The sequence below is a fragment of the Lampris incognitus genome, chromosome 14 (assembly GCF_029633865.1).
Source record: "Lampris incognitus isolate fLamInc1 chromosome 14, fLamInc1.hap2, whole genome shotgun sequence".
NCBI lineage: Eukaryota > Metazoa > Chordata > Actinopteri > Lampriformes > Lampridae > Lampris > Lampris incognitus.
The window spans coordinates 36,772,125-36,791,995 of NC_079224.1; the positions used below are offsets into that span (position 1 = coordinate 36,772,125).

General features: G+C 40.8%; 1 protein-coding gene across 2 annotated transcripts in view; it reads right to left on the reverse strand.

The window, feature by feature from the left end:
* Positions 1 to 19,661, reverse strand: part of LOC130124557 (polypyrimidine tract-binding protein 2-like) — a 31,480-nt gene extending 11,819 nt beyond the window's left edge. The window contains exons 1-10 of one of the 2 annotated variants that reach the window (XM_056293960.1): positions 19,597 to 19,661; positions 18,171 to 18,192; positions 17,280 to 17,331; positions 16,864 to 17,027; positions 16,431 to 16,502; positions 16,249 to 16,320; positions 10,921 to 11,079; positions 10,217 to 10,327; positions 9,851 to 10,022; positions 769 to 846 (exon numbers count right to left, since the gene is read on the reverse strand). In XM_056293960.1, the coding sequence (XP_056149935.1) occupies positions 769 to 846; positions 9,851 to 10,022; positions 10,217 to 10,327; positions 10,921 to 11,079; positions 16,249 to 16,320; positions 16,431 to 16,502; positions 16,864 to 17,027; positions 17,280 to 17,331; positions 18,171 to 18,192; positions 19,597 to 19,604 (910 nt within the window). In that variant the 5' untranslated portion in view covers positions 19,605 to 19,661. The remainder of the gene's footprint in view (positions 1 to 768; positions 847 to 9,850; positions 10,023 to 10,216; positions 10,328 to 10,920; positions 11,080 to 16,248; positions 16,321 to 16,430; positions 16,503 to 16,863; positions 17,028 to 17,279; positions 17,332 to 18,170; positions 18,193 to 19,596) is intronic. The other variant, XM_056293961.1, reaches the window with a different exon arrangement.
* Positions 19,662 to 19,871: the final 210 nt, after the last annotated feature.

Consider the following 19,871-nt stretch of genomic DNA (forward strand, 5'->3'; position numbering starts at 1 on the left):
GTATATTGGAGAAAAAACAAAAAATTGGCACAAAAACAATGGTTAAGCATGTAAGCGTCAACCCATCAGACAATCATTAAAAAAATCAACAATCAAATGACAATCACAGAGCACCCATTCTTTACTCTCCTCTCTGCCTGCTCAAGAAATCTGAAATTGTGCGACTGCAGATTTTTCTAAAGATAACTACATTCCTGATCAAATTTACTAAGCCCTTTTAAAACATTATGCTGCATTTTGTGCAATGCAATCGATGCATCGCTATGAGAATGTGTTAATGTTACCATAACTGCACTGGTGAAAATTCATCTGACTCAAGTTGTGAAGGCTGTACTTGCAACAACTCCAAAAAAAAAAAAAGGTAATCAGTGATCCCTAACTCTTCCTGCGAGCCTGGAAGGATTGTAATGTACACACAAATCTGTTCACACTACTGACCCTAAAATTCATCTGAATATTGTGAATTTTCCAGTCAGATATACCAAGAAAATTCTCAACCCAAATCCATATAAGGTTTGTGGGTTCTTGTGAGTTCCAAAAAACATGTTTGGCAGGCATAATGGCAAATGGCAAAAAGTAGGCGCTGATCTAGGGTATCGACCATCCACTAATGCAGTCAAGCTAAAGTTAACCTATTTAGAGTCAGACTAGCATCCTGCCCTGGAGCATGCACATAGCAACTATAACAAGACAACAAGAAACAATAGTAGAAGCAGGACACAAAAAATGGAGACAAAGAAAGAGGGGGGGAAAGGAAAGAATAGATACCTCCACCCTGCGAGAGGGAGAGAGAAGACGAGTAACCTCCTCCACTAGAGTAGGAAGTTAGAGCTCCGGATGGGGTACCTATAAGACAACAATATCTAGATTTACACCACAAAATATCTAACCTGAACTGGCAATGAAGAACACAACAATCACAGGAAACCCAACTAAGCTGAGTCAAGAGAATGTTTAACCACAAAATTAATTTTACACTTGAAATAGATTACATAGGGAAACAAATATTATCACAACTACATAAATTTAACGTTCAATATCCATCCAAATGACATGTGTATGAAGCTGCTGCTCTCTAGTTAATATCTGCATAAAAACTCACCCATACTGAACAAACGATGTTTGTTTTAATGCACTACTTGGTATAAATAGGTAACATAGTTAACCAGGACTAAGAGACAATAGAATATTATGGCTATGTTTACACAACTGAGCATCCATCCATCTATTATCCAAACCGCTTATCCTACTCAGGGTTGCGGGGATGCTGGAGCCTATCCCAGCAGTCATTGGGCGGCAGGCGGGGAGACACCCTGGACAGGCTGCCAGACCATCACAGGGCGGGCCCACCCACCCACCCACGCACGCACGCACTGGGACAATTTATTTAGTATGGCCGATTCACCTGACCTACATGTCTTTGGACTGTGGGGGGAAACCGGAGCCCCCGGAGGAAGCCAACGCAGACACGGGGAGAACATGCAAACTCCACACAGAGGACGACCCGGGACGACCCCCAAGGTTGGACAACCCCGGGGCTCGAACCCAGGACCTTCTTGCTGTGAGGCAAGGATGATTAAACAATGAATGCAAAAGTTACAGGAAATTTGGTCCAGGTAAAGCAACAACTACACACTGGAACCTAATTAAACCTAAGGTTCACTATTTCTATGTACAAACCCTAAAGTTGTAGGGCAAAAAATTTACTTTGGGTCCCAAAATATACTTTAAGAAATCACACACTAGATTGTTTAACTTGAGTATGGTACAAAAGACTATCTTCATAGCAGTTATGTACACAGTATGTTCACACTACTGATCCTAAGCCAGGGAAAATCAAAATGGTCTTATCCAGTCATGAATGCACTGAAACTGGCCTGGTGAATTCAGTTTTCAGATCTTTATAATGCTGAATATGTCATCATAGCATTATTACAGAGAGCCACCAGCACGCCCGGGCTCTACAGTGACAGGTACACCAGAAAAACCTGACCAAACTCTTCCGACAAATGGCTTGAGATCCATATGTCTTTAGATATATATAAATAGCTCAAAATACAATTTCATTAAAAGTATTTAGTGTAAAGAAGTGTAGTTTTGCTCTTGGATTCATTATGAATACGACGGAGTTTGTTGGTCAGTGTGTACTGCTTCTCCTGTTCTAACCTAAGGCATTACAATGAACTCAGAGACACACTCAATAATCCCTGCAAAAAGATGCCCATCTGCTGGCCTTTAGTGTCAATAGTCTCCATTTAAGCATTCTAGAAACGACTTTAAATCACTTAAGGTTTCTTTTGAGGCCATTTAAACCTCTTAAAGCAAGCAATCTGTCTCTGGCAGGTGTGGATGCCACTGCATACATAAAGGGGTTCAAAGTCTGGAGAACGTACTAGCAAAGACTACGTATGCTAGTCAAGGTTACAGACATGTTCGACTTGGCAGATGTATACCATTAGATAAAAGAGGAAATTCAAACAGGCATTTTGGCTTGGCAGGGGGGAGGGGAAAAAATCATGGAAAACAAAAGGCAAACAAGGGCATCTATCACCCCCCTCCCCCCCCCGCACACACACACGACTGGTTCTATAGTATGAACAGGGGAATGTACAGAGCTTAATATAAAGAAAAACCTGGTTGGAGATGGGGCTTACATGGTGAAAGTGAAAATAAAATGGCTCCCCAGTAAAAAAAAAAAAAAATCCTCACAGCCTTGAGGCTAGTTGGTTTAATCATCCCTATTGCTGTTGTACTATTGCATTACATCACACTTCATGGTCCGCGCTGACTAGAATATTACCAACTTAATGCGAGCTGACTGTGGAGGAGAAATGAGTGGTATAGAATAAAAAGCAAGGATGGAATGGAGGGATGAAAACAGACAGTAAACTATTTCCAACTGTTAGTCTCTGCCTTCATCATAATTAGAGATGCACCGATCGATTGGCTGGTGACAGGAATCGGCTCATTTTCAGCTTGATTGGCCATGACCAGTGACCGGCCAGTCAGTCTCAGATGTCAGATTCTGTGCCAGTCAATTTTACACACATGCGCCACACGATGGTTCATGTCGCACACACAACAGATCATTTATTAAAACACATGGTTAACACGATGGTTCACTTCGTTTACTGTCCAGTAACCTGGAGCACTTTTATTTTGAAATTTGTTTGAGTGAGAGAAAGACCTGTAACCTGGTGCCATTTTGGAGAAAATGTAAACATTACTTAAATCTGGGGTAGGCAGTTTTCTGGAAGAGACAAAAAAAAAAAAAGACCAGAATTTGAAAATACAGCCCTCCTCTAGCAGCTCTCCCCCTCCCCCTCCCCCTAAGCCCATCCCACCAGATGAGCATGGGCACATAATTCCAATGTGCACAACCAGGAAATGTCAAAGCGAGACTCGTGAAACTTGTATCGTAGTTGAGAACTTATCCATGTCAAAAACATTTTTTTTCCAACGAATCGTAGTTACACTAATATTGCTCATGTGAAGCAGCCATTTCACGTTGGTCTTATTAATTTTTTGAAAATATAACACTTCTATGGGGGGCTGGCAGAGAATGGATAACTAGTCAACACAACCACAAGCAACCTGTGGGGCAGGATGGATACAAATTGAATCCGTATGAAATGATTGGATGAGCTTACTACTTATTACTTCCTGAGCAATCAGAGGGGTGCCAGCCTGTCCTGCCCCCCCCCCCCCCCCCGACCATACAGCATTAGCCCAGCACAATGATACTACTATTCCGTGGTCTGGGGGCCTCTCTACCCTGGAGGAGGAGATGTGGCTCAGCCTTGGAGCAAAACCTAAGACCAAAGTTTGCTCAAGTCGATAACGGACAGCATACATGCCCTGAGGAGACTGTCGTGGGGCAGAGCGGAAGTGGCAAGCCTCTAAACTAACAGTGCACATTGAAGTTTTAAAAGATACTATGAGAGAGTTTAATACAAAGATTAAAAGTGCCAGAGCAGGGTATTTTTTGGACCTTATTGAAAAGAATCCTACACAACTCCAGGGTTTTGGTCAATGTAATTAACCACGCCACGGGGGCTCCTCCGAGTGTCAGTATGGACTCCTCCCCTGAAAAATGTTAAGAATTTTTCATCTTCTTTGTCAACAAAATGTCTAGCATCAGAATTCACCCCCCCTCCCTCCTGCACAGTACACAGCAATTTCTTTTAAAACTGCTACCTTCTTTGACTCTTGACACTGAGGTGATTAATAAACTGAAGCCCTTCTCTTGTGCTCTTGACATCCTGCCTGTGAGATTTCTGAAATAAGTATATGATCTGTCAGCCCCTTCATTGTCTCTATAATCAATATGTCACTATTTACTGGTTCTGTCCCTTCATGCAATTATTCAACCCCTTCTGAAAAACAATCTTTAGACTTTAACTCGCTAGATAATTTCAGACCAATTTCCTAACTCCCCTTTACTTCCAAGATTCTTGACGAGTTGTTGCTCAACAATTGATTGTTGTTGTTTTTTTTAAACAGAAATTAACAGACATTTTAGTCAGGATTTAGGGCAAACCACAGTACAGAGACTGCACTCAAAGTGATGAATGATGTGCAGGTTGCCGCTGATGTTGGAAAATGTTCAGTTTTAGTTTTGTTAGATCCAAGTGCTGCATTTGACACAGTTGATCATTCTGTTTTATTGGAACATCTCAAACACTGGGTTGGCACCGCTGGTTCAGTTTTAAAGTGGCTTTATTCATACTTGCAAGATAGATCTTTTAGGTTAGGTCTTGGCAAGTCAGTCCTCCTCTGTAAAGATGACCTGCAGGGTTCCCCCAAGGGGTCTGTCCTGGGACCATTCTTGTTCCCTCTCTACATGTAACCCCTGGGGCATGTCACTCACAAGCATAAAGTGAGTTTCCATTCCTATGCAGATGACACTCAATTGTAACTCCCTTATAACCCTAATGATTTTAATCAAATTAACACACTTCATGACTACATGCATGACCTCAAATGCTGGATGGCCCAGAACTTCATCTAAATACTTATAAGACTAAGGTACTTATCATTGGTACTGATAGTTTATCCTAATACTTCAAAATATCTGGGCTCTTTGTCTCAAAATACAGCCCCAAACTGCAAAAATCTTAGTGTCATCTTTGTAACCTCCTCAACTTAAACAAGCACATTAACTCAGTTGTCGTTTTTTTTTTTTTTTTTTTTTTTTTGCAGTTCAGGACAGTCCAAGATCAGTTCAATTTTATCTAATAGCCATTACACAGTCTAGGCTGAGGACCAAGGGTGACCGCGCTTTTTCTGTAAGGGCCCCTACACTCTGGAACAACCTCCCTGAGAAGATCAGACTGGTGAGCTCCGTATCCTTTATTAAATCCGTCTTAAAAACGTACTTTTATAAGTGTCTTTGTTCAGGATTTGTGGACAGAATTTATCATTAATATTTTATTACTATTTATTGGATTGGATTGTCTTTATTGTCTCCGAGGGGCAATTTGGTTTGCAAACAGTAGTCAACACAACCAATACACATCATGAAATACATTTAAAAAAAGAAATACATATACAGCAGATGTCATCATAATAAAGTTGCAATGAGCTATAAAAACACAGAGTCCATCAGTCTTTGTTAAGGTGTGTGTGCAATAGTAACTAGGCCTACAGCTTGTTTAAAAGCCCAACAGCCAAGGGAACAAATTATCTCAGCTTCTATGTAATGGCCAGAATGGCCTTTGCCCTCTTGAGTGGTTCTCACTTGATAAACATGGCCGAGATCATTCAAGTTAGGGCAAATGGCCTTTGGACAAAGTTTAGCAATCTTTCCCAGCCTATTTTTGTTAACCATGTTGAGGTTGCCAAACCAACAAATCATTGCAAAAGTTAAAACTGACTTGATAAAAGATGAATAAAACATTTTCAAGAGCGATCTGTCAACATCAACACCTCTCAACTTTCTCAAGAAAAAGGCTGTGATTGGCATTTTTGCAGATGATGCCTTAGTACCTCTATCTCCTCAGTGGCTCAGTTGAGTTGTGGTATCCCTCAAGGCTCAGTTTTTGGCCCCCTTCTCTTCTCTATATACATGCTGCCCCTTGGCCAGGTCATTCAAAATCACGATGTGCTCTACCATTTTTATGCTAACGACACTCAGTTATAGATGCCACTAAAACCCACTGATCCTAGCGCCCTATTAAATCTCACAGCTTGCCTCACCGACATTAAATCCTGGATGTCCAAAATGTTCTTAAATTTAATGATGGTAAGTCTGAGGAGATTCTGTTTGGTCCCGAAAATTCCATCAGTTCGTTTGCTACTCATCTTGGTGGTCTGTCAGGTAGTATTAAACAGGCTGCTAGGAACCTTGGGGTAATATTTGATGCTAACCTCAGTTCTGACAATCAAATTAAACATGTTGTTCAGTCATGCTTTTTCCAACTCAAGCTAATCTCCAAAATTAGGTCATTTTTATCAATTGCCGATTTGCAAAAGGTTGTACATGCTTTTATCGTTTCTCGACTTGACTTCTGTATTGCACTTTATTCTGGCATCAGCAGGGGCTCACTCCACCATCTGCAGTTGGTACAAAATGCTGCTGCTCGGCTCATTACAGGGACAAGGAGGCATGACCATATCACTCCTGTGCTTGCCTCCCTACACTGGCACCCTGTTATATTTCGAATTGATTTTAAAATTTTACTGCTCACGCTTAAGGCTTTAAATGGTATTGCTCTTTTATACATTTGTGATTTATTGACTTGGTATGTCCCCCCTCGACCATTAAGGTCTGCAAATGGAGCCCTGCTAGTTATTCCCAGGTCTCAGTTGGTTTCAAAGGGTGATTGGGCTTTTGCTGTTAGAGCCCCCACACTATGTAACTCTCTTCCTGCTGTGCTAAGACGAACTAAGTCTCTAGCTGCTTTTAAATCTCGTCTTAAAACTTTTCTTTTTATGACAGCTTTTACAAATGTTTGATATTTGTTTTTATTTTTACTGTTTTTATTTTTACTCTTATTTGATCTTACTCTTATTCCTGCCTTGTCTGATTTTATGGGGGGTTTTTTTGTGAAGCACTGTAACATTGTTTTAGAAAGGTGCTATATAAATAAAATTATTATTATTACCTATGTATATTGGCTTACTGTCTCCACAGCTATGCCATTGATAAGAGTTGGTGCCGTGACAGGAGGGTTTCAGCGAAAGTCGATAAGCATCTCTTTTGTCTTAGGAGACGTTGAGTTGCAAGTATGAGTCATCACACCATTTGAAGAAACTGTCCAAGGCTGGACCATGACCCACCCCATGGTCTTGCGGGAGGCTGACAATCACCGAATCATCAGCAAACTTGATTATGAACCTTGACTCAAACTTATTCTGGCACTCATTGGCGTAGAGCACAAATAAAGGTGACAAAACGCACCCCTAGGGTGATCCTGTATAACACATCAGGGTTTCAGACAGTGTCATTAACATGAATTCTCTGTGACGTTACTATCATGAAGTCGACCAGTTGGCATAGAGTGTCAAAGTCAATGCCAGATAGTATTTTAGAAAGCCTGTGAGCTAGAATATGGGGCTGCATGCAGTTGAAAGCTGACGAGAAATCAACAAAGCATAAGCGTTCATGCGTCTTTTTGCACTCCAGCTGCCCAACAATAAAATCCAGCAATGCAGCAGTGGCATCCTCTACCCCCTTCTTTGACTGATAGTCGAATTACAGTGGGACAGTTACACTGTGTCAGGGCCAGTAAGCTCCTCTTCATGATTCGTTCAAAACCTTTCATAACTAATGAGGTAACTGAATCTTTTAATAAAATGTGCACTGTTAGTTTAGAGGTAATGAGGAAAATGATAGAGAGCCAGAAAACAAATGTGAAAATGCCACACAAGAACAAAGCAGTTTTTAAGCAGTTGCCCGCTGATGCAGTCAGTCCCATGACTTTTCCTCACATCTCTCTGTTCCAAGAATTGTCTAGACGTCCATTTCCTCAATCTGGACCGGACTGCCCTCTGAAGCAACTCTAAGGTCGACCAGTTCATCACTAAAATCACGAGAATCAAATCTCAAGTAAAACCGATTTAACTCCCCTGCCAGGACGGAGTGAAGACTTATCAGGTTTAAACACCACTTTTTCCTCAGTTGGCACTGTGAAAACAGCCACTCAGTTCATGAATAGCACCCTCTGTCCACACAGCAACCTTTTTGCACTTTCCCTCTCTTTCTCTAGACTAGGGCTAGGAGGACATAGTTATGGGTAGAAGAGTGTAATGGTGCTATTACAAAAGATTTATAGGCTGCCTTTATGGTGCCATAAAACAAGTCCAGCACTTAATCATATCTTGTTGGACAGCTTACATACTGGTAGAAATGACCAAGGGGCTTCTTAAGACTACAAGTGTTAAAATCACTGAGTATAAATGTGGGACATCAGGGGAATGGTGGATGTTGCATCTACCATGTTGGAAGAAAATAAATCACCGTCATAAATACTTGTGAAATTTCTCATGGCAAGTAGATCGGGCGCAATGAAATGGACAAACATTCGATATGAGGGCTACAAATAAGATTACCTTACTGTGTCTTACACCAGCGTGAATTAACATACAAGCACGTGCCCCCTCCCTGTGCTTTGTCGGTCAGCTGTGTGTTACAGTCAAGCTGGATGGGCTTACCAAAGCAATTGATTTTGAAATCCTGGCTCAAATTACAATCCGTTAACCAGGTTTCAGTCAATACGATCACAAAAGCGTTCTTGTACACCAGTATGCACTTAACAATCGCTTGCAACTCGTCGACTTTATTCCTCAGTGACTGCGCGCTTCCGAGGATAATACAGGGAAGTGGCAAGCAGTGCAGCCCGAGTCTATGTAGCCTCTGTCACACTCCTCCTTTCTGGCCATGCATCCTAAACTTGTACCGCTGTCTGCCATCTCGAATGAACGCGACGTTTAAAAATCTCTAGCGGAATGCTGTCGGGTACAGTCCCAGCAACAGAATTCCCACATCGGATGAGAAAGTCACAATTATAATGGTGTCTGTGAGGCTGGTTGCTTTGTTGAACGTTCACAACACTCCCAAGAGCTATCAACAAAACACTCATTACATCCATGATGACTCCACATAGTAAAAGACAGAAAAAAAAGACGAAAAAAAACACCATTCATATGACAAAGGTTAAAACATGACAGATGCATTAAGAAAATCCACATTGAAAGACAAGACAAAAGCAAACGCAACTACTGCTTCTTGTCACCGCAACAGGTGCAGTGCCATGAGATTTAGTTTTTGATTATTTTTATTGTACTCATTTTATTTTTCCTTATATGTAGCTCCTCTTGCTTTTATATTTTCTTACCAATGGTGTTTTAACTTTTAAAACTTTCTGAAATTTTTTTTTCATTGTTTGTCTATCTTTTTCTTTTTTTTTTGTAAAGCACTTGGTAACTCTGTTACAATTTTGTTTTGAAAAGCACTAGATAAATAAAGCTATTATAATAATAATAATTATTATTATTTTTCAGAGCATTTTATTTATCGATTGCTGTCGGTAGGTAAAGACAATAGGAACAAATAAAAAAATGCTTCTACAATGAATTGCCTACCCTAGATTTAATAGTCAATGTTTTATTATGAACATACAATTGAAATTTCCATTAAAGAAAAGTTACAAAAATGTTTGTTGTTTGTGTATGCTGTCAATTATAGTTCTCGGGGGGGGGGGGGGGGGGAAATCGGCCAAGAAAATCGCTATCAGTGCATCTCTAATCATAATTGTATGACATTATTTAAGTGTGTTGCCCTGTTTTTTACTGACCCAGGGCTACTGAAGGAGTAGAGTCCTATGTAGACAGACAACTGAGTACTTACCCAGTAAAGATGAGTGATCCTTGCTGCTCATGTCTCCATCTCCAGCGGGCAGGTCAGGTCTGGTGTAATCTCTGCTCTTATCGTTGTTGTACTTGACATTAAGGCTGACCAGTTTACTGAAGTCTATCCGCAGAGTACAGCAAGAGTTATAAATGTTCTGTCCATCCAATGACTAGAGAAGAAGAACGAGGAAGATATAGAAGGGAAAGGAGGGCAGGGAGAGGGATGTAGTGTTCAGAGACAGGAGAGGTCAAGAGAGAGAATTAAAAAGGTCTGGATTTTTTGTTTCTAAGGTAATTTTGCTTTATGCCAAGAATTCTGAAAAACCTGCGTGAATCGTAATTGTAAAGTCTAATGTGATCCTACCAGTTTAGCCTGTTGAGCATTGACAGGGTCGCTGAACTGTAGCAGAGCCTGAAACTGGTTATTCTTTGTGAAGGTTATAATCTTCAACACAGTTCCAAATTTACTGAAAATCTGGAAGGAGGGCAGGGTCAAGATACAGAGAAAGAGAGAGATCAGTCATTTGTTATTTGAGACTGTTTACCGACTCAAACATGCCAATGATCCTTAGATACAGACAGAGACACAGGGGTTTATGATTGCAAGAAAAAGCTGTGGCTTCTTTGTGTGTAGTTGCTTAATATCTAATGCTTGAGAGCATTTAATTGGTTCGACATTAAACATCAAACAAAATAAACTATACAGCTAAAGAGAACAACACACACACACGCCTGCAAGGTATTAAGCAAGTGATAGTGTTGGAGCCATTTTTGTTAATATATAGAAACTTATACTGAAGATGAATATTTTGATAACTGAATGCATAGTACTTTGAGTATGTGCGTAGGCTGCTAGACGTCTGCCCACGGCTGCTTGTCAAAATTCACTACAACACTGTGAGAAAAGTGAGGAGAGGTGTGGACATGATAGAAGTGGTAAAGTCTCGTGACCTGTTTTTCATTTGCTTTGTTTCTTTAGCTGGCATATTTCAAGCTTTTTTTTCTTCCTTGCAGCTAAGCCAATTGTTATTTTTTTATGGGTAAGAGGACCCAAATTTCTAATTATACCTGTTGTAGAACATCCAGTGTCACAGGATAGAACATGTTGTCAATTATAATTCGAAGGACAGGGCTTGGGGGAGGAGCCAAGTCCAGAACTCCAGTGTCAGAGGATGGCGAGCTTCCATCCTGAACTGCTGACACTGCCTGCAGCACTGCCTGGGCCCTCTGGGAGGTAAAACAAACACATCAATTGTACCATGGAAAAGTGCAACTTTAGAACGTGGAAAAACAAGAAATTTTATAAAGTAATAACAAAAATCAATTAATGGAAATGTTTGTTGCAAGATTATGAGCAAGTGTAAATGTGGGCTGAAAAGTAAACCCATTAAAAAAAATAGGACAATAAATTTTGATCTAAATTAACAATTCATGCTAATAATTGAAAATAAACGGCACATACAACTAAGATATCTAACTCTAAAAGTCAGTTGTTTAAGAAGAATTGCCGAGTTCATGGGTGCCACCACTGAAGCTATTAAGAACTCAAAAGAAATCCCCCAGCTCACATGTATTAATGCTCCAATGTGATATAGTATGTGTTACATACAACGATTAAGATTTAAAGCACATGCCCTCAGGCCATTAAATCAAACTTTTTTTTGTTTACGCTATCCTCCTGCACTTAAGGACACAGTCTGCCGACACTGAATTCAGCTTATGTGTTTTGTCCTTCCAAATAAAGTTGAATGAGTTCATCTGGATACGTTTATTGACAGATACGTTTCATCACTCATCTAAATTACCTCTTCAGCCTAAACTAACTGCAGGTATCCGCACCCTTATAAAAAATAATGACCAGTTTCATATGTAAATATGGGCCTGACCATTAACTACAGTTTCAATGGCCATGTGCACTATTCACAGAGGATTTGGGAATGTTTGAAATCACAGCATTGTTAAGATGGTGACATCTTACAATGATGTTTTGTCCTTTCTGTACTAAACATCTGACACCAGTGGAGTTCTCAGCATTGAGCCTATGGAACAAAATGCAGCAGGAAGCATGGCAGCCCCCTTGTGGCATTAGAATAATAGTACAAAACGCTCACAACTTTCTCATTATGGGCCTGGATATACTCCGGAGCGGATGCGTACGTGGACAGCTGCGAACTCCGTTGAACGCATAGTATTTCTGTTTATACTACTTACTGGAGTCCGCTTGGAGTACGTGTTTCGCACATGTGCAGTAGTTACGTATTCCCGGGCAAAAGGGCGACATACATGCAAGAAGAGCTGCTTTGTTTGTTGTATTTAGCACAACTGGAGAAAAAAAGAAAAAAGCAGAAAGCAAGAAAATTGTGTGTGCAGCCGCTCAATCACAACAGGACCAAGGAAGGGGAGTTCAGCACGTTGGTGTAGGAAATCGTGTAACGGATGAGGAAAAGCACCATCAGTATTTTCGGGTGTCCGCTGACAAATTTGATTTTCTGGCTCGCAGCATTGGTTAACGAATCCAACACTGGAGAACACACCAAGCTCCAATCAATTTGGCGGAAAGATTAGCTGTAACTTCACGCTATTTAGCCACTGGATCTTCTCAGGGAAGTGTAGCTGCAAGTTACAGACTGGGCAACTGCACTGTATCCAAGATAATCCCCGAGGTGTGCAAGGCCACTTGGGACACGCTGCAGCCTGAATTCGTCCCCGTCCCGTCCCAGACACAGTGGAGGGACATTGCACAGGATTTCTGGTGAATCTGGAACTTCCCACTGTGTCCTGTTGCCATCGAAGGGAAGCATGTAACCATCAGAGCCCCCCCCAAATTCAGGTAGTGACTTTTTTTAACTACAAGGGGAGTCACTCACTCGTACTGATGGCTGCATGTGACGCTCATTACCGCTTCACGGTGGTGGATATGGGGGCCAATAGTCGTGAAAGCGACGGAGGTATTTTCAAAGAAAGCATTTTTGGGTCCAAGCTCCTGAACAGGACTTTGGAGCTGTCACAACCAGCCACGCTGCCAGGCACAGATGTCACCAGCCTGCATGTGTTTGTCGCCGATGCAGCTTTTCCACTGCACCCAAATCTTATGTGCCCATTCCCAGGTAAAATATTTTTTATCAGAATTTACAAATTCATTCATTCATCATCAGCCGCTTCTCTGGGGTCAGGTCGCAGTGGCAGCAAGCTAAGTAGGGCACTCCAGATGTCCCTCTCCCCAGCAACACCCTCCAGCTCCTCATGGGGGATCCCAAGGTGTTCCCAGGCCAGATTGGACATGTAGTCCTTCCAGCGAGCTCTGGGTCTACTCCGGGGTCTCCTCCCAGTTGGCCGTGCCCGGTAAATCTCCAAAGGAAGGCGCCCAGGAGGCATCCTAATCAGATGCCCGAACCACCTCAAGTGGCTCCTTTCGACGCAAAGGAGCAGCGACTCTACAAATGAATTATAAAATTATATTTTGTAGTAATAATAATAAATGCTATAGTTGCATCTGGTTATAGTGTTCATAAATGTGGACTGTAACTAAGTACATTTACTCAAGTGCTGCCTTTATATACAAATTCAAGGTACTTGTAGTTTATTTCCTTTTTATGCAACTTTATACATCTACTCCACTAAATCTCAGAGGCAAATATTGTAATTTTTACTCTACTGCATTTGTCTGACAGCAGTAGTTAACAGTTACTTTTCACATTGAAATTCTTCACACCCTTCCTGTCCAGTGAAAACTACACATTTCTAAATCTGGTGATTTTGAATTTGAATGCTTGTGTTTGTTTATCCCACAGGTTCCAACCTCACAACAGCAAAGCAGGTATACAACTACCGACATTCTCGGGGCCGAAGGATCATTGAGAACATATTCAGCATCATGGCATCCCGATGGAGGATTTTTGGCCAGCCAATTGACTAAAGCCCACACAATGTTGTACACATTGTGAAAGCCTGTGTGGCTTACACAGCTTCCTAACTCACACTGATGCAGCAAATCCAGGGATATCTGGATCTCTATATCCCATCCAGCTTCACCGAGAGCAATGCTGCAAATGTAGACATCCAGCCAGGCGAGTGGAGGCGGCATGTAGCAGGTGACAACAACCTCCTTGAGTCAAGGCAGCTGTCTGCTAGGACAGCAACACGAGTTGCGCACAACACAAGTTACAACTTCATGGCTTTTTTCCCCAAACACTAGTGGGACGGGTTCCATGACAAGACCCCATAGTTAGGAGGGGTCTCCAGAACATTTAAAGTCCCCCTCTACTCAAAACTGTGTTTTTCTTCTGGCTCCTTCAGTTGAATATTTGAGCTTACTGTGCAGAATGATGTAGTCACAAAGTTTGAGACCTAAAGGCATCGGCCAAGGGGGGGATATTTCCATGTCCTCACTGAAAATCTGATTTTGCCTATAGGCATGTTTTTTGACCCCATAACTAGTTTTGAAGTCTATTCTGGTCTGACATTCAACTTAGTGTAATAGTGTGATGTGGAAACTTGAAGCCTCCAGTGCACAAAGACTCAGAATGGACTTTACATTTAAGTAGGAGACATCTTGTGTCCAGCTGTGAAACCTCTTGAAATTACAAATATATGCACAGTCATAGATTGTGGTACGTTTAATGAGGGGGAAGATGCAATTTTTGTGATTTTAAAGTGGCAATAAGACTTTTTGTGGAAAAACCATATCAGACACATATTGTTCCAAGCAGAGTGTCTTTGTATGTCATAATACATGTCTGGAGGGGTTCTTTACAATAATTAACATTTCCCTCTTAGCTATTTTCGGCTAGCAGTGATGGAATGTAATGAAGTACTTTTACTCATGTACTGTTCTTAAGCACAATTTTGAGATACTTGTTTATTTTTGTCCCATGCTACTTTCTACTCCACTACTTTTCAGAGGGAAATATTGTACTTTGTAAAGTAGTAACTAAAGCTGTCAGATAAATGAAGTGGTTACTTATATTGATTTATATAAAATACATACAACGGGCCAATATCAGTGGAGGGCACAGTATATTTCTTGTTGTATTTGCATTACAGTAACTGCATCGCTTATGACATTTCTGTAGTTAAGCTGCTAATAAACAGCTGTTTGGGATTAACAACTTCTGACTGTTTTTCATTGAAGACCTGTAAGACCACTGAGAAGAAGATATACACCACATTAAGTCTTCAAAGTTTTATTCAAAAAAACAAGTTAAAAAAACTAACGCTAACACGATTATTTACATTATTGTTTAGTCTGTTGGTTATTTTCAAATAAGTTATTAGTTCTTTGGTCCAAAAAATGTCAGAAAACTAGTGAAAAATCACTGTTTCCCAAGGGCCAATGTGACATCCTCAAATGTCTTGTTTTGTCCACAACAATCCAGAACACAAAGCTATTCACTTTACTATCAAAGAACTAAAGAAACCGAAAATATTCACTTAAGGTTTGTTACTGGTTGTCTTTTTCTAACACCTGCATCTGGTGAATTGCAAACTGTGTCTCCATGCACTCAAGTGCTGGAAGTTTTGCGAGCTTGTCCGCCACCATCATACCAAAATGATGTTCTTCACTCTACTTTTCCTTGGATCGATCCATTTGCCGTAGCCGGTGGAAGATAGTATCCTCAACAGGTGTGGAAGGCACTTTATGTTTGCGAGATCTTGTGGGGGTAGTCAGGATGCTTGTTGATGCTGAGGATGGTGTACTGAATGTTGATTTTGGTGGCGGTGGCAGAGGAAAGTTAGAGTGTGTGTCCCGGTGTTTAATGAACTCAGAAAGCCAGATCAAAAGGGAAACAATGGTGGGAACACAAACATTCACGCCTGGTGCACTGCTTCTTCCCTTCAGCTTCTTTCTTGCCTTCACGAATCTGTCTCTCAAGTACTTCCATTTTCTGTCAGGACACACCTTCTTTTTTCCCCGAAGTCTTGGCAATTTCCTTCCAGGAACTTGTGCAGATTTGGTTATTTTTGTAGTGTTTTAATGACGAATTATAAAGATGAGGGTAACAACGGACCTCTTCACACAGCCTCTCTTCAAAGTCGGCGTCCATTTTTGTTTACCAGTGCATGCATAATTGCGCCCACAAAAAATTGGAGGTAGGCGTAGGGTCCACGCATCCCTCTGATGATGAAATTTACGTCATGTTGACCCTTGCATACTCGGAAAGTATAACCTGCGCTTAATTGTCAAACTCGCCTGAAACTTTACCTATAGGCTATCAACATTACAAGCTACTAATCCATGCATGTATTTATGTTACATTTACTATACCTTTAAGTGTGTGTACGTGAACAATCAGCCTAATAAAACTGACCGCCTTTCTGTGTACAGTTGTCTGCACAATTAATGTTAGTTTTGTTTTCTTTTTTTTGGGGGGGGGGGGGGTTTGTCTGTATATATACCTGGTTCAGAGCAGAGTCAGTCTTCAGTGCCTTATGGTTAGAGTACTGTATAAAGACAGGCGTGTTTCTGACCTGTGGGGAGATAATCATAATGTCATGTAAATGCAATGTTTGAAAATACTAATTTATGAGGCATACAAATTGTAACGTCTATTATAAATACAGACAGGGGATTCTCAAACCTGGGGTGTGACGGCTGTGTAATAGTTGACCATTGTGATGGCTGCTTCCTCTGTACCCAACTCCAGAAATGCCTGCAGCACACATGGAAGATTTTAATAAAAATAAAAATAATATCCTTCTCTTTATAGGAATGTAATGTTTGTGTTAGCTGCTCGAGATCACTGAGTGCATTATTCATACTGAATCGCATCCTAGCCATATAAAGTAACAATATGAATTTTGTTTTGCACATATAGAGGGAAATAACCCCCTGGATGTTTGTTATTGTAGAGTAAAATGCAAGTCATTTCATTGTGGTAGGTCATTGTAAAATGTTTTTTTTAACTGTCCTGGGGCTGACAATAGGTTCTACCTGGTTCTTCCCCTTTAGCATCATTATGTTGGTGATGTAATTTTTTTTTTAACTGTCATGGGGCTGACAATAGGTTTTACCTGGTTCTTCCCCTTTAGCATCAGTATGTTGGTGACCTTTCCAAAGGGCAGCCCAAGCGCAATGACCTCAGTCTCTGAGACTTCATTTGGAAGTTTCCTGATGTGTAGAACTCTAGATGGAGGAGACTCATCCAAGCGCTGTTTCTTACTGTCACTACCGTTTGCTACACACATTAAATCCGACATTAGAATCAACACTTGAAATTTTCGGTTGACATTGTGATATATTGATGCTGTGACAACAAGTATTCGGCTCCCATCGTTAACAAATTACTATTTTCTCCTTTTAATAACAAAAACCCCAATATGGCTAAGAATAATGGCTTTTTCAAAAAAGAAAAAAAAACCTTAAGCTATACATATTAATTAGATAGGTTTTGCTTATCAGTTCAATTTTGTTTAAGTTTAGAACTTACCAGTCAAAGAGTTAGGGCTGCTACCATACATGTTGAGCTCATCTGAGCTTCTCTGGAAAAGAAATACAACCAATAGCCTATTCAGCATTTGCCATTTATTTTACTCTTTTGACTTTTAACTACATCACTAGTACTACCACAACCTCACCAACATCCCTCTACTACTCACCAACACAGCTTCAATCCACCTCTAGAGAACAAGACAAGGTTAAAACCTTGTATATGGCTGGACCGGGACTACATTTAAAAAGCAGCTATACTGGACAGCAGTTTCCAAACCCTGATTACAGTTAAATAGCGCGAATTAATTTTTAATATGAAATAATTACCTGGCTACAATCAGCGCTGCCATGATCACTGGAAAGTCTGGGCGTGACACCCCTTATGAATGCGCTTCAGTTACCACCAATTATCTGAAGATGCTAATATGTTTCACTTTATCTGCGTGTGGCTATTAGCATTGGGGTTTGTGAATTGGACTTTTTTTTTTATTTTTTTGGCAATGACGCATTTCAGTAGTATCCACGAGCAGCAACATATTACTTGATGCATGCTCAATAATCCAAGTATGGAAATCCCAAAAAGTTGAATCACTTCATCTGGACACGTTAACTGAGAGTAACGTTTCATCACTCCTCTAAGCAACTTCTTCAGTCTCAACTGACCCCCCCCCCAATTTTAGCATAACCACAAACTTTAAATCCGCCACTCATGTGTTTAAATTTACTTTATTCAAACCTCCCAATCCTATCATCAAATCATACTGCACTGTACAGTCAATCTACAACTTTGGAGAAAACAAATCATCAGCCAAAGAAAAACCTGATGTGATATGCAATGATGTGTGTATGACTGTGCATGGACGTTTATGGAGGAATTAAATTGGCTTACCTTCACACCAACCGCAATATCACTGTCATTGTAGGGAATATAAAAATGACACAGGACAAAAACAACACAAAAGAAAGATTATACAATTTTGCTGATGTCTACATAGAGGCAAAACAAACTCAGGAATTTTGCGTAAGATTTCCAAATTGCACTGAGGTATTAGTCTATGTTTATGCAAATAATAATAAAAATGGATTACATTTATATAGCGCTTTATCTAGACATCCAAAGCAAATGCAGAGTAAGACTGTGCAAATGGCATAAACAAGGTAGTTTGTGCAAAATCTCTATTCAGCATGTCAAGATTTGTCATGAAATTTTCCATTTTCCTTGGATAACATCCTTAAAGTTAGCCGCAAAAGTGCGGTCTGATTTATTACTTTAACAAAGCCCCATTTATAAATTCTGTATAAGTAAAAATGTCTTTTGTAGTGGGCCAGACCAAATTAATGCATATTCATGCATAGCTATAAAGTTTCTTGATATATATTTGATGTATAGTTGTCTATGTGAACTACATTGGTTTTGCGATGCCCTCCTTTGAAAGGTCAAGACTTCAGTTATTACTCGACAGTCATCTTAAAATGGGGAAACGGAATACTTGACAAAAATATTGGTAATAGTCTGGAATTTCCTGGGACTTGGAAGTTTACACTCGATTCCAATCGTGCATTGTAATTAAATTCAGATTACACTTGGCGTTTGCTAACGAGTTGGTGTGTGGATGTGAAGCCCATTAACGGCGCCATTTGACCCAGCTATGTTACCGTAGATCATGTCACCTAACTGTATCACACGCCGCCATGCTGATTTCACTCAATTTGCCTGTATTAGCCCAAGTGCTAGCCAGCGCATCTCAGGCGGTTAGCGAGCGTTTGACCAAAGACTGTCCCCCTCCACCGCCACTACGATCCACACTATAATACACCACTTCTTTACTTGAGCTTTGACCTGGGAACGGCGTTCACGGTTGGCACTTGTGCCAACGTGAGTGCCGGCAGACAGCAGGTAGCTAACTTCAGACAAAAGCGCGCCCCGCATCAGCATTAGGAGCGACGGACTCAAGGCTAGGCTCCCCGGCTGACAACGCCAACGCGAGATAACGCGTAGCAGAACATTTTTAGCTATAGTCCTGTTGGTAGGTTCAACGTGCCAGACCAATGGCATCTAAACTTAAACAATTCAAGCTTAACATTACGCTAAATTAATTTAAACTTCAACTCCATGTTTTAAACTGACCACTGCTAGCTGTACCCTAGCGCTAATCATAGCCACTGCCAGCGCCAACAGCGAGCGTATCGCCCAATATATGGATAACTAAAGCGCCCAAAGGCACACAGACCGTACAACCTAATGCACGTCGAACGACTGCTTCCACAAGAGATTACAAATGCAACCCAAAGCATTGTTAAAAAATGAAAATTACCCGTCCATCGCAGCTCTTTGTCCACTTCACTCTGTTCTTAAACCAACGCACGGCTCGCTTCGTCCGAGTAAAATGGGCGTATATGTATTTTTTGTATTCTCTAACGACGGTAAGAATCCAACGTTAATAACCACTTCCGCCATCTATTGGTTTGGAGTGTGAACGATCACTGGACGTGGATGACTGAAGGCTGCTCCCTTCTGCAAAAGCCAAGTACTGCACCAGTGGGTCTCAATCTAGTACTGGAGTGCCACCAGTAGGCCCACTGCTGGTTT